This window comes from Lolium rigidum, chromosome 1 (genome assembly GCF_022539505.1).
Source record: "Lolium rigidum isolate FL_2022 chromosome 1, APGP_CSIRO_Lrig_0.1, whole genome shotgun sequence".
NCBI classification, from domain to species: Eukaryota; Viridiplantae; Streptophyta; class Magnoliopsida; order Poales; family Poaceae; genus Lolium; species Lolium rigidum.
Window position 1 is genome coordinate 80,125,621 of NC_061508.1, and position 13,166 is coordinate 80,138,786.

The 13,166-nt window shown below is 43.4% G+C and overlaps 1 protein-coding gene across 1 annotated transcript; it reads right to left on the minus strand.

Annotated features, from left to right (window-relative positions):
* Positions 1–5,463: 5,463 nt before the first annotated feature.
* LOC124685199 (protein decapping 5-like) lies at positions 5,464–12,559 on the minus strand. Its single transcript, XM_047219558.1, has 9 exons — positions 12,400–12,559; positions 11,164–11,264; positions 9,374–9,442; positions 7,680–9,239; positions 7,515–7,592; positions 6,485–6,670; positions 6,295–6,405; positions 6,013–6,222; positions 5,464–5,915 (listed from the first exon to the last, which is right to left on the minus strand). The coding sequence occupies exons 1-8, from the start codon at positions 12,521–12,523 to the stop codon at positions 6,061–6,063; spliced, it is 2,391 nt and encodes a 796-aa protein (XP_047075514.1). The 5' UTR covers positions 12,524–12,559; the 3' UTR covers positions 5,464–5,915; positions 6,013–6,060.
* Positions 12,560–13,166: the final 607 nt, after the last annotated feature.

Sequence of the window (13,166 nt, forward strand, 5' to 3'; positions counted from 1 at the left end):
AAAAAATATAATGGCATCATTTTATATTATCTCATCATTAATCCAACAAGGTTTGGATACGTCTCTCGGATACTTCATCATCACTATGATGCTCCAAGAAACGTGAGTTGTAGAACAATTTCATAGCTCTCTTAGATGTTGGCTAAAACTCGTAATTCAAATATTTCCACCATGATCCAATCACAGATATTTGACTTTTCTATTACGATGATTTCCACTTCATGCTGAAATTTATTTGAATCCGTTCAAATGTTTCAAACTTCTTCCTTATCGAATAAATATATCCACATATATACACTCAATTCATTGTTGGAAGTTTTCATGAAGTAGAAGAATCTCCCGCACACAACTATGCCCAGTGAACCATATACATCATCATGTATGTTTCCACTAAGTTAGTTTCCCGTTCAACTCTTGGCCTATGAACGGTATTTAAGTCATTCTCTTTAGAAGAGATTTGCAAGCGCCAAATGATTCAAAAATCATATGACTCCAAAAATCCATTCAAATGGAGTTCCTTCATGCGTTCCTTTCTAACATGACCTAAATGGCGGTTCCACTAATGAGTGGAATTCACATCATTTGCCTTATGGCATTTTAGCGTCAGTGTCATGTATGTGTGCTTCACCATAAAGGTTTATAATAACTTATCCATCGTACATGGAATACTGTCATAATTTGAACAACTCATTGTTTTCATTTGACTAGAACATAACAACAATTATATAGTTCTTTATTATAAATCTGAATGGCTAGGTAAAATGCCAACGACGAACACAATAACACTTTGGGGAGAATTCTGTGTTCAAATTTTGGACTAGTTGCACTAATTATATAGCAATTTTGATGAATTTTGAACTCACTCCTTTTGTACGTAGTATATTCCGTTCACCTTTTCCTAACTAGTATGCCAACTTGCAAAGTCAGCGCCATTAGCTTAGTGATTCAGGTTGAGGGTTACCTTACGTTCCTAGGGTCAACTGGTATTATACATTTGATGCGGCAAAGTCAAATGCATAGGGCCTCCGCATAAAGAAAGGGAAAGTCAAATGCAGAGAAATGAGAGTGTGTCTAATCGGATGTGTACTCGTCTCTGACAGTAACGGTGCAGTTTATGCTCATCTGTTCTGATAGGTTTTTCACTACCAAGCCAAGAATGTACACAGCAGATTTGCAACCTCGGGGACCTAGAAAATTTCTAGGGATCATCGAATAGGGAGGGTTTCAAGTAGCTTTGGAATAGGGAGGGTTTCAAGTAGCTTTGGATGTTAATTACTGCTGCTAATGATCCCTGGCTAAGCTATGCAGGCAGGTGGCTCCTCCTCACCAGCTCTGCTTGTCTCCGAAGAGGCCATCATCATTCTTTAATCTTGATGTAAAAAAACATTCTTTAGTCTCTAGTACGTGTCAAGTAATGCTCTTATCTAGCTAGTGGGCGATTGTAATAGTAACCAGGCATGTGAAGCTCATTAAATGGAGTTGATACACCCTGCAGATTTAGAACTTCTGACCCGCAATTGACAGAGAGTGGATCTCAGCCGTTGGTCCAAGAAAGCGTGCAAACATCCGATGCTATAGCACATAGCAGAGCTCAAGCTTATATTCTGCACAAATCCACTTGTTGCATTATAAACACAAGAAAATTATTATTCTTCAACATTAGCAAGTGTTCACGGAGGCCAGCGGGAGATCGGACTAATAATTCACATCGGTTCCATAAATAGCATGGAATATTCTGTTTGATTTATATAGCTGGGAATCTAGCTGTCAGAGGCATCGGAGGTTTTTTTTTTTAAACTACTTTACGTGTTCATGAATCATGATGGCACGTATTTTACGTATTTTTTAGAGAATACGTCTTAGCAATGTGTATCATATAGAAAATAAATAGCTGAAGAAGCTTTTTTTTAAGATCAAACATACGATGTGAGCTTGCGGTGTTTCAAGATTAATATCGAAGTAGCGCACCCCTGCCATGTTATATCATGCTAATAGACATTTAACATTGCCAATAGAAAATAACTTGAACCTAACTTGTTTATCGAGATTCCGATTCCGTTTAATCCGGTTAAGTGCATTGCATCATCGTTGCCATGCTATGCATATTATATCATGATCATGCCATTTTTTTTTCTGTTGTAGTAAGTTATGCATCGTTGTCTTTGCTTCTTCACGGATAGGACGTTGAGTTGATGTGGGCTACAACAAGTTCTCCGGTTGTTCTTCGTCAATCTAACAGGCAAGCATTTCTCCACTCCTGTTTCTGCAGGGGTATTTCATCTATTTTATGTTGCTTCTTTCTTATGCTAGCCTTGATTTGCGTTGTTGTCGCGTGTCATATCCACCTATTACCTCAAGCAGCTTATATTGCCTCCACCACCCTCCTACAATTGTTATTTGGTTTATCGAGTCTGCCTTGCGAGTCGTAGTGCATGGTTAGTACCGTTTATATCTTGTTACCGTTATCGTTATCTTATTGGGTTATCCGTTGGAGGTTCCGAGACACATGCTACATGGTTATATTTGTTGGAGGGTATCATGGCTACTTCACATTCTTAATAATTGCTAAGCGAAGGCATCGGTGGGTCATATATATTTGTTGGCTTTATGATGGCTCACTTGTGTTTCCTTAAAACTTAGCACCCGAGTTCTTGTTATTTGTTCTGAGACTGATCGATGTAACCACACGTGGGTATGTTTATGGGTCTCCCCTCGATCACTGCCGGAATCTACAGCTCCATTCAGTGGCCACAACTAGATTGTAACGTTTCATTTTCATTGCGTGCCTTGTATCCCCTTGTTCTTATGCGCACGCATAGGAGAGATACGATGTTAAGCGATATCCGAAAGAGTGAGGTCACTGGTCAGCTTCCAGTGTGGGCTCTGATCCAGTGTGCATCTCTTAGGAACTGACTTAGTCGTAGATTCAAACAGCTAGGTCTGTCTCGGAGATTCGGTCGGACTTCATCTCAGGTTTAACTTAGTTAGGTGACTTCCTAGATATTATTGTGGTGAAAGAGAGTGCATGTCGTGATATCCTTCCCTTGCTCGGTTGGGTTGATCGTGCGTGTGGGCACATTTGAGCACCCCTGCAGGGTTAAATCTTTTCGAAAAGCCATATCCGCGATTATGAATGTCTTAGAACTGTATGACTCGACCATAGACAACTTACACATGTTATCTCAATACTAATAATTTGTGTAAGTAAGACATAACAATTTTAATATTAAATGGTTAAAACTTATCAACTGTGTAAGTGCCCTTCCAAGTATTTTCTCATGTGAGTGATTCAGTCTCCTCTCTAGCGTCGTTTCTAGCAAACCACAACTGATAAATGATCATCACACTCATGCGGTCATGCCTAAGTCCTCCTAGAGCTTCCCGGCCAGTCTTAAGTAAAGAATCCTTTACTTATGGTTCACTTGGCAAGCTCTAGGTAAACGATATTTACCTAAGGGGAGAAACGCTAGGTAAAGAAATTAAGCTGGGTACATGATCTAACGTGGAAAGTTCTTTTCCCAACAACCACTATTAGGCTCTAGGTAAACAATGTGAACCCCTTTTGATATGCCACGCCACCACACTTTTCCTAGAGTCGTATCCCTACCAGAATTTGCATAAAACTCTAAGTAAACCTGAGACTCATATGTACCATAATTTGGATTTGAATTCATATGCGTCATGACTCAAAATTTTCAAATTTAAGCACACCGAAGGACATGAAGTATACCATTACCACAAGATTGAGCCATATCACAACCATATATTAATTTATACAATTTATATAGAAATATTTTGAATATTAATAACACACACATCGATAAGATGGATAGGAAACAACATCAACCATTGCATTTTCAAAGGAAAAAAAAACACCCCTTGGTCAGCTACTACAAGCACCAGATTCAAATCTTGGGCAGGGACACCAATGTGTTCCTCAAAATGAAAATGATCTTATTAACACCTTGCTATTAGAACAATGGAGCAATGAATATACATTTCGTGAAAAAAAAAATGATACTTGCTTCATCAGAAAACCGGGCAGATGTAACACATCGCATCATTTCGATCCATCTGCGGGGAAAACTCATCTTGTCCATCATTTGTTCCAGAAAAACGTCACTCTACCCTATCATATGCCTTAATCATATCTAGCTTACTGCACACACGGAGGTTTCTTTCTCTTTCTCTTCCTGATGGCATGCATACAATCATAAGCAATCAACACATTGTCCATAATAAGTCTGCTAGGGACCAAAGCACTTTGCTCCTTGAGATCAGAATTGGCAGGATCCTCTTGAGCCTATTTGCGGCCACCTTGGAGGCAATCTTGTACAGCACGTTAGAGAGGCTAATGGGCCTGAACTGAGAGGCAACTCTGGTAGATTTACCTTTGGGATCAGCACAAGGATGGTGTCGTTAAAATCCTCCGGGCAATCCTTCCCTTCCAGAAAATGGCGAACAACCCTGCACACCGAATCCTTCAACAAAGGTCATCCTTTGGTACAATGTAAGGCAGGTAGTCCATCCGGACCGGACAGAGATCAGGTGACATGCCATAGGCATGTCACCCATGAACAGTGTCGTAACATGCACTTTAGGCCGTTGGATCGAAAATGAATAGACAAGATCAAGCACTGTAGCGATGTACTGTAGATGACCCTGTAGCAGATGTACTATAGCGATGCACTGCCTATTGCATGTCACCTGATCTCTGTCCATCCGGACCAGCCCAAGGGAGCGAGGGTGAATAATTTTTGCATTTTCTGTGAGGCGGAAATATTTTGTGTTACAATGTACTGGCTTGAGCCACTCCTACAGTGACCGTTGACGGTTCATGATCTCCTCGCACTCATACAATTCATGTACGCTCACGGAACTCCAGTGAGGAACCCAAGGCTAGCTGAAGAAGCTGATATGACGCCAAGAAGGCAGCGAAAAAAAAAAAGAGAACCTAGAAGTGTTCTTTTTTTCTCATTCCCCCTTGATGAATGAATCCGCACTGGGTACACGCAATGTGCTTATCAATACAAACATATAATCGTTTCAAATTATATCCCCCACCATGCATCAATTTGTACTCTAAAATAGTATCCTAGAAAATCAGTTTGAATTGTTCAGATCGCTACCGACTAATGAAGGGGTCAAACGCTCCAGCCGAAGATCAAACCGATCAAACCAATGTCCAGGTTTATGCATGAGTGCGTATTTGGCTTGTAGAGCATTTGTGGCTACAGAAAAATCATATTCGTACTATTCCTCATACAAGGAGGTATTTGGTTGATAAAAATTAATCAGGAGCCTAAGATCACAGGACATGGCCTTGAGATTAAGAGCAAGCAAATATTGTCAAAAAGATGTCCAGACCTCAAAGAAACTTCACGTAAACTTAGTTGAAAGGAACTTCACTTCTTGTCGCCCACAATCAAAATAGTTTTGCGTTAGAAAATTAGCACGAAAAGAGAGGCCCAGCAAATCTTCATCTCCAGTGAAGTGTCACGGTAAAATGTCAGAGCTTACAATGCAAGTTAGAATATTAAGCCTGGTACATATCCAAAAAGTGGACAATAAAAATCTTCAAAGAGCACCACAAGCTACAAGATGGGGGCAAGATAAGTAGCATACAATAAAACAGGAGCGCCCAGTTTCTATGTTTGACACTTGTACAAGGCACTTCATAAACTCCATAGCAAGTCTGCTGATACAACAAATCCCAGTGTGCCGCAATGAGAATGCATAAGTGCGCACTCCATCCTGGAGAAATATAGCTCATACATCCATACAGTGAAAAATGAGCATCAAAACCCTCAAGATAGATTTTTACAACCACCAGTGCTCCTCCACAGTCAGCGCAATGCGGCAATCCTTAAATTATCATATCAACTGCTAGATCATTTAGTGCTTCATCAGACAGGCTGTGAGAAAAAGAAGATAACGATCACAATGTTTTCTGCATCCAAAAGCCACAATAAGGTCAAGAGTATTGATGTAACCTCCCTCGTCATCACTTACCTAACTGCACATGCTGAAAGCAAATCCACCATTTTCTTTACCAAGAGCTCAAGGCTGCTGGTTTGGGTAAAAATAGCCGCGTCCCCTCCCTGTATACCCATACCCTCTTCCATAGTAGCCACCACGACCACGAGGACCACCCCCACGGGGACCGCCCCTACCTCCACCACGCATGCCCATAGATCGATGCCTTGCAGAATCGCCGAAGGTCTGCAGACAGTTTACTATAATAAGAACGGACTGTAAAGCAATGTGGTAAGCCTAAAGACGCAATGATATTACCTCTGTGTCTATTTTTCTCTGCTCGGAGAATTTGATTCTTCCATTTCTAGCTCCATTATCAATTGTGTTGCTTGAGAGTGAATCAAAGAAGTCGTCTTTGACATAAAGAGGCTTCACAAAAGAGGCTAATCAGCATCAGCCAGCAAAGACATCAATGAATCACAAGAAGCAGTCCATCGAAATTGCATACCTTAACCTCCGGCTTTCCAGGAGACACCACATCGTCTTCCAGACCATTGTCTTCATACTCATTTGGATCGTCACTAAACTGTCCATTGCTTTTACCAAGATGGCCCCATACTTCATCTTTGTTGAATTTCTCGTTCATAGCCATGAAATCAAAGTCCTCCGCAAACTTGGCTACAGGACGTGATTGCTGGGAGGGGAAATTAGTAAGACGATGTACCACTACTTAGAGAGGAGTGCATGGATTGTATCACAGTATCTAAGAATGCGTTAATCCAAAGTAGTAGATTCATTCATGTGCAGTTAATCGTTAATTAACTGGTCACATGACATGCAACTTGATTAATAATATTGATTTGCCGTCTGTCAACAATCGTATTGATTTTTTTACTTTACTAATAGTTTGGTTGACTAGAAAAGTACTTATGTTTAATTATTTATTCACTACACTTCCAAAGAAAAAATGACTACTATATATTACACCAGTGACACCTGGTTAGCTACATTGTTTTGCCAAATATTGAAAAAAATAGGCTTCCACTAACCAAAATCATACCTATTCCATAACTTTGGCATTGCTCGAATATTAGAGGGAGAATATAATACATCCATTTTGCTGTATCATTGTTTTAGCAGGAATTCCAGCTACTCATGACACAAAATAAGGTTGAAAATGCCTTAGTTCTAGCAACTAGCAACACTTAGCGGCTTGTCGCTACAATCAAATGAACAGCAAAGCTGTTGGCAATGCTGGTGGGTTTGGTGAGCATGCAGTGCAATACCAGTAGTATAATCACTAAATACCAATGATGTTACTAACAGTAGAAACATTATTGCACAGATGCTATTTTTCAGAATTGAATATCAGATCATCTTTGACGTTTGCAAATTTCAATAGAAGGAAAGATTGATATGTGAAGGTTCTGAATATTGTTAGTACTATAAAATACAGCAATAACTTCTCACAAAAAAACTAATCATTTCCAGATTTGAAAAGGCTGCAAGACAATGAAGCCTGCATTATATGTACATACCACATTTGCTCTTCCTCGACCTCTTCCACGGCCTCGTTCTCTATTGTTGTACTGAGCATATGAGGAAGCTCCAGCAGGCTGAAACACATAAGTATTAAAAACAGAACTAATCACAGTGTACAAGAACAAGTACATAAATAATCTTCTTTTGTACTAGAGTACTACCTTCTGAAGAATGGGCTTTGGTGCTGGCAACAGAGGCTCCTTATTTTCAGATGGAGCAATCACATGTTGTTTAGCCTTCTGTTCAGTCTGCTTGGCTTCTTTATTTTCATTCCTCGGCTCCACCTGTCGTGATGATGGAACAGCAGCAGAAGAAACTTTCTGTCGTGAAACTGCAGAGGAAGCGGGGTGTGATGATGGATCTACAGAGGCAGTCTGAGAGGATGAAACCACGGAGGGAGGTTTAGAAGGTGGAGCCACAGCAGTAGTTTGCACAGTCTGTGACGAAGTCGAGGAATTAGTAGGCAGAAGTTGTCCAGGAGAGACCAGTGCAATTGATTCCGCACCACTGATTACACCAGATGCGATGTTAGCAGATGGTGCCTGGGAAGGTTGATAAGTTGAAACAGAAGCAAGTACACTGTCAGGCTTGTCACTGCTGAGAGAAGCCACACTAGAGTCAGGTAGAACAACCGGTTTATTGTTCACTGTAGAAGGCATGCCTTGAGATAGGGAGATGCTGGGTTCAATCATGGAAGTGGAAGGACTGACAGATGGGGGAGTTAAACCCAGAGAGATTGCAGAAGCAGGAACAGCTGACGGTTTAGTTGGGAGCTGGCTCACTTGTGTTTCAGTTGCAGATGCACTTGATGAGGCAGGGACTGCAGATACACCTAATGTTTGGCTTTGAATATTACTAGGTTGCAGTAAAGAAGGAAAGTCTGGCATGCTTGGAAACCCAGCTGGCAAAGATGCATTGAGTCCAGGATAAGACTGCTGCAGGGCCTGAGGAACTGCCAAACCGTGTGGGGGGCGTAAAAAGGTTGGTTGCTGCAAATGAGCAAACCCAGTTGGTGGGGTGTAATATCCTGGCCAGTACATTGGAGGCATTGCAAGGCCACTTCCATTTACAGATGATGCCATAGGAGACGAGTTCCATGAAGGTAAGCTAGGTGGGGGTTGAAATGGATTCCCTTGAAATGGAGGTGGCATCTGAATCCCTGACTGAACACTTTGTGAGGTAGGTGGCAAATTCCCTTGAAATGGAGGAGGCATCTGAATCCCAGACTGAACATTTTGTGAGGTGGGAGGCAAATTCACTTGAAATGGTGGTGGTATCTGAATCCCGGGCTGACCATTTTGCGAGCTAGGGGGCAAATTCCCTGGAAATGGTGGTGGCATCTGAATTCCTGGCTGCACATTTTGTGAGGTTGGAGGCAAATTCCCTTGAAATGGGGGGGGTGGCATCTGAATACCTGACTGCACATGCATCTGAATTCCTGGCTGCGCATTTTGTGAGGGTGGAGGCAAATTCCCTTGAAATGGTGGTCGCATCTGAATGCCTGACTGCACACTTTGTGAGGTAGGAGGTAAATTCCCTTGAAATGGTGGTGGCATCTGAATTCCTGACTGAATATTCTGTGAGGTAGGAGGCAAACTCCCTTGAAATGGAGGTGACATCTGAATTCCTGACTGACCATTTTGTGCCGCCTGGTCAGCTGCCGTTGTGCTTGCAGCAGGAGGCAAGCTTGTAGATACTGATGTAGGACGAGGATAATGTGACTACACAAACAGAACAGTAACAGTGAGACATAGCCCTCCCTTACGATATCTAAGTAATCTAACAAGTTCTCAAACAGAAACATAATCAAAGTCGTCTCATTTTTAACAATGGTTAACCAGGAAACAACATTTACCTGAATAATAGCTGGATCATTGTGTAATGAAGCGGGCTGAGCTGGTGGAGAGGATTTGACTTGTAAATCCTGAAGTAAAGCAACCAAAGTTAAGACACAGCTAAGAAGAAAATTAAAAGAAAACCAGCAGGTCGTTCCGGTACAGTAGTGATAAATACAGTTACTACAGTCCATCAGTTAAAGGGGGGGGGGATAAGGTTTTAGAAAAACTGCTATCCCATCACCACGGCTGGCCCCTCTTGAGAGTCGCTCACAGCTCTTGTCACCCGGCTCCTCGATCCCCCGCCTCCGGCGGCGGCGCCGTCGCGAGCGAGCATGGGCAAGGTGGCCAGGTCCCCCTGTACAGTAGTATTAGGTGTAGCTCTAGCTGTTGTTTTCCCCTAGTGGAGTCTGGCGGTATGCCGGGGAAGTGGCCACCGGAGCATGCGGGTTGCAGCTGGTGGCGGGTGATGCTGCTCCTCCTCTCCATGGTGCTTCAAAGGTTGAAGACGAAGATGGAGGGAGGTATGCTCGTTCCCTTCCCGAAGAATAAGCTCGCGGTTTCAGATCGGAGTTTTGCTGCGCGTTTCCTCGTCTCCTCCTGCCGGCGAGGTGCTGGCCTTGAGGCGAGACTGCAGCAAGGCTCGCGGATCTGGAGAGGTGCCCCTTCGATCTGGGCCTCCTGGCGCCAGATCTGGAGTGGCTGCAGCAAGTCTTTGAGAAAATCCAATACGGCTGTTTGTGTGGAGTTGAGCTCCGCCCGGCTGTGGTCTTTTCTGGTCGAAGGGCGGCCTGGAGCTTTGGCGATGGATGGCCAGCTCCTTTTCTTCTACCTCCAGGCGATTATGCCAAAGCGGAGGCAGGGAACCAATGTCCTGACGTTTGCGACTACCTTGGGTGTTGGCTTGAGGTGGTCTTGCAGCGGTTGCGGCGAGCCAAGTGGTTGTGTCCCGGCATCAACGCAGCTGGTTCATGGCAGAAGGTGCAGCATCGAAGACGAAGGACCGGATTGATTTTTACTTTCCCTTTTCAGTGTCCTTTGTGTAATATCCAGGGACTTGTGTGTAATTTTCTATTTCTTTGGGGCCCCACGCTTGCTGTATGCAGTTCTTAATGAATGGATAGGCGGCACCAGGTCCTTCGGGACCCTTCTTTGTTCAAAAAAAAAAGTTAAAAGGGATCTGTATTGCATGCATCTGTCCATTATCTCTACCGAGTATCATGTCTATTTTCAAAATGCTTACGGTCAAGATTGTCCATATCTTGACCAAGTATCTTAGAATTTTACGGGCCGATGATCATGTTTCGATTCTCATCCTGGCTCCCATGTAGGATGTAAATTCAGTAAAGCATATAAAATGATGTTCTAGAACTCATGATCTCTACTCTATAACGACAGTTCAAGGTATACCACAACAATCCTAGGAACCCAATCCAGCCAGCATGAAAGTGAACCTTCTTAGTATCCAATCTTGGCAAGCTTTCTTATGGGCATCTATTAATGGTAAAAATTAATTTAAAATTCACATAGGAAGCTCTAAACCTCGAATTAATCCACTTCACGTTTTGGTTGTGCCAAACTTGAGAGTCTAAGTTTTGCAACGTGATCTGAGAAGCACGCCGTGCATACCAAAAAAAAATGTTTCCAAAACTTAACATACCAAACCAAAAAAACACTGGATTGTCAATAACAACTTAGGATAGCTTTACAAACTATACCAGTATGGAATAAAATATGATTACCAATCCAATTATAACAGCAGATATGATAAAGAAATGTGCAAGACTCAACCTTTATTTACCATCATTACCTTTATATCACTTCCTCGAAAGAGTATATACTCATATATCTTGTCGCTAGCAGGAATCTGTTGGCCATCCTTCTTACGGCCTTCGCTTCCAAATGAACGAACTGCAACATGGTACAACACAGAATAACACAGTAAGAAAAGGTTAGTATGCCACATGGGAATAATTACTCTCAACATGGTGTCTTCCAGGGGGCGAGCTATTATTTATGCAGGGTCCAATATTGTTCAGACATCGAAATTTCGTACCGCATCCATTTCCTATCGGACTCCACTTATGGCTGATAAAATTTGTTAGCTCCTAATTTGTACCTATCCTCAGTATGGCAAACGTTGTGAGGAAGTAGAAACAATGTGTCTATGCCTGAAAGAGAAAGTTTGTTTGTTCCGCCCTACCAAACCGATGCATGGCAGTTGCAGTTTGTCGAGCACTGGCTGGAGAACCATCCCCAATAAGGAAAATATTTGGAAGCGGTAACCGTCGGCAGATATATTAAAACCTTCGCTTGTTTGTCGATAATTAATACTTCAACTGATGTGTGCCAATTGGCTGTTCCGTAAAGCGACAGACACCATGGGGCCTCTGAAGATGCATTATTCGACACTCCAAACATGGCAAAGGTTCAAAAGTCCTTTTTAGCTGTACAACAATACAAGCCCCACACGACTAGGAGGGGATCTGTTCATTTTAATGTGATACTAGTTGCAATTTGATTGCTCTAGATGGGCAATAAAACAGAAGACTTTCCAAAAGTAATGCGCATCACTACCGGCTCGCTATGAGCAATTCCCCAGTCACATTTAGTCAACATGGGATGTGGACCTCAAGCTGGGGTGTTACTACTACTACTACTAGTACAGGGAAGATAACTGATTTTAGCTGAGCACAGGGGAATCGACACTGGAAAAAAAAAAGATCTTTAGCTAATCAACAGCTTTGTAAATTTGAACTCGCGTCTCGCAACGCCGCTTAGTAATTCACCAACAGATCACTCAGAGCGCAGTGTTTCTTCAGGAATTAAAAGACCACTTGAATCAAACTTTAATCACTACTCAAACATAAATCCTGCAAAAAAATGGATTCAGAATTCCGCGCCGTCGGCAACACGGATTTGAACAGGAAAAGAAAGGCAAAATCTAAAATTTAACCACGTCGCAGAGTACTCTCCCCGGACATCGGCGACCATCGGGGGGAGAAAGGGAAGGCCAACAGGGGGGAGGGATATGTGGGGCACCCACCGTTCCTGAGCCCGATGCTGGACTCCTCGGTGTTGATGGTGTAGAGGACGCCCTCGTACCGGATCTCGCTCTTGGACGTGAGGCTTATGACGCTCCCGATGTACGTCTCCGGCGCCGCCGCCATCGCCGCCGGCCTCGCCTCCTAGGGTTCCGATCCCCCGCCTCGCCTGGAGCTCGCTATTCTTTTTTCCACGTTATTGTTTCCTGGTTTATTCCCCCCTTCCGTTCCGTTTTCTTAAAGCCTTAGCTAAGACAGATGCTGACACTGCTTGGCTGCCAATTACAGGTAGGACCCACTGGAGATTACGATTTATGGGCCCGTATGGCAGCCACTGTTGTTTGCAATTAGGACAGGCCGGCTGGATACGGTAGATCCTTCCTGATAGGTATCTAAAGGTATAATTGCTGCATCCCCATGGGCTGCTCTGAGGCTATCCACGCTAGGCAAGTGGCGTGGAAGGACCGGGCGTCTGCCTCGCTTCTTCTTCAGCGACTGGGCCACGTGTCGCTCCAAGATTTGCTGGCTAAAGAAGAAAAGGAAAAGAATCGGAAGGGGAGGGGAAAAAGAGAAAGATACCACGAGCCAAACCCTATCCGATGTCCTCGCCAATCGCCCCGTGGCCTTCTCCTCCCCGCACGCCTCCTCTCCTTCCCGCACGCCTCCTCTCTCCCATCGTCGCCGCCTAGCGCTGCTGAGGCCGCCGCCGCTCCTCCTCTCCGGCCTCTTCTTCACGCGCGACCTCCGGTGCATCTCGCTCCGTCCCTGG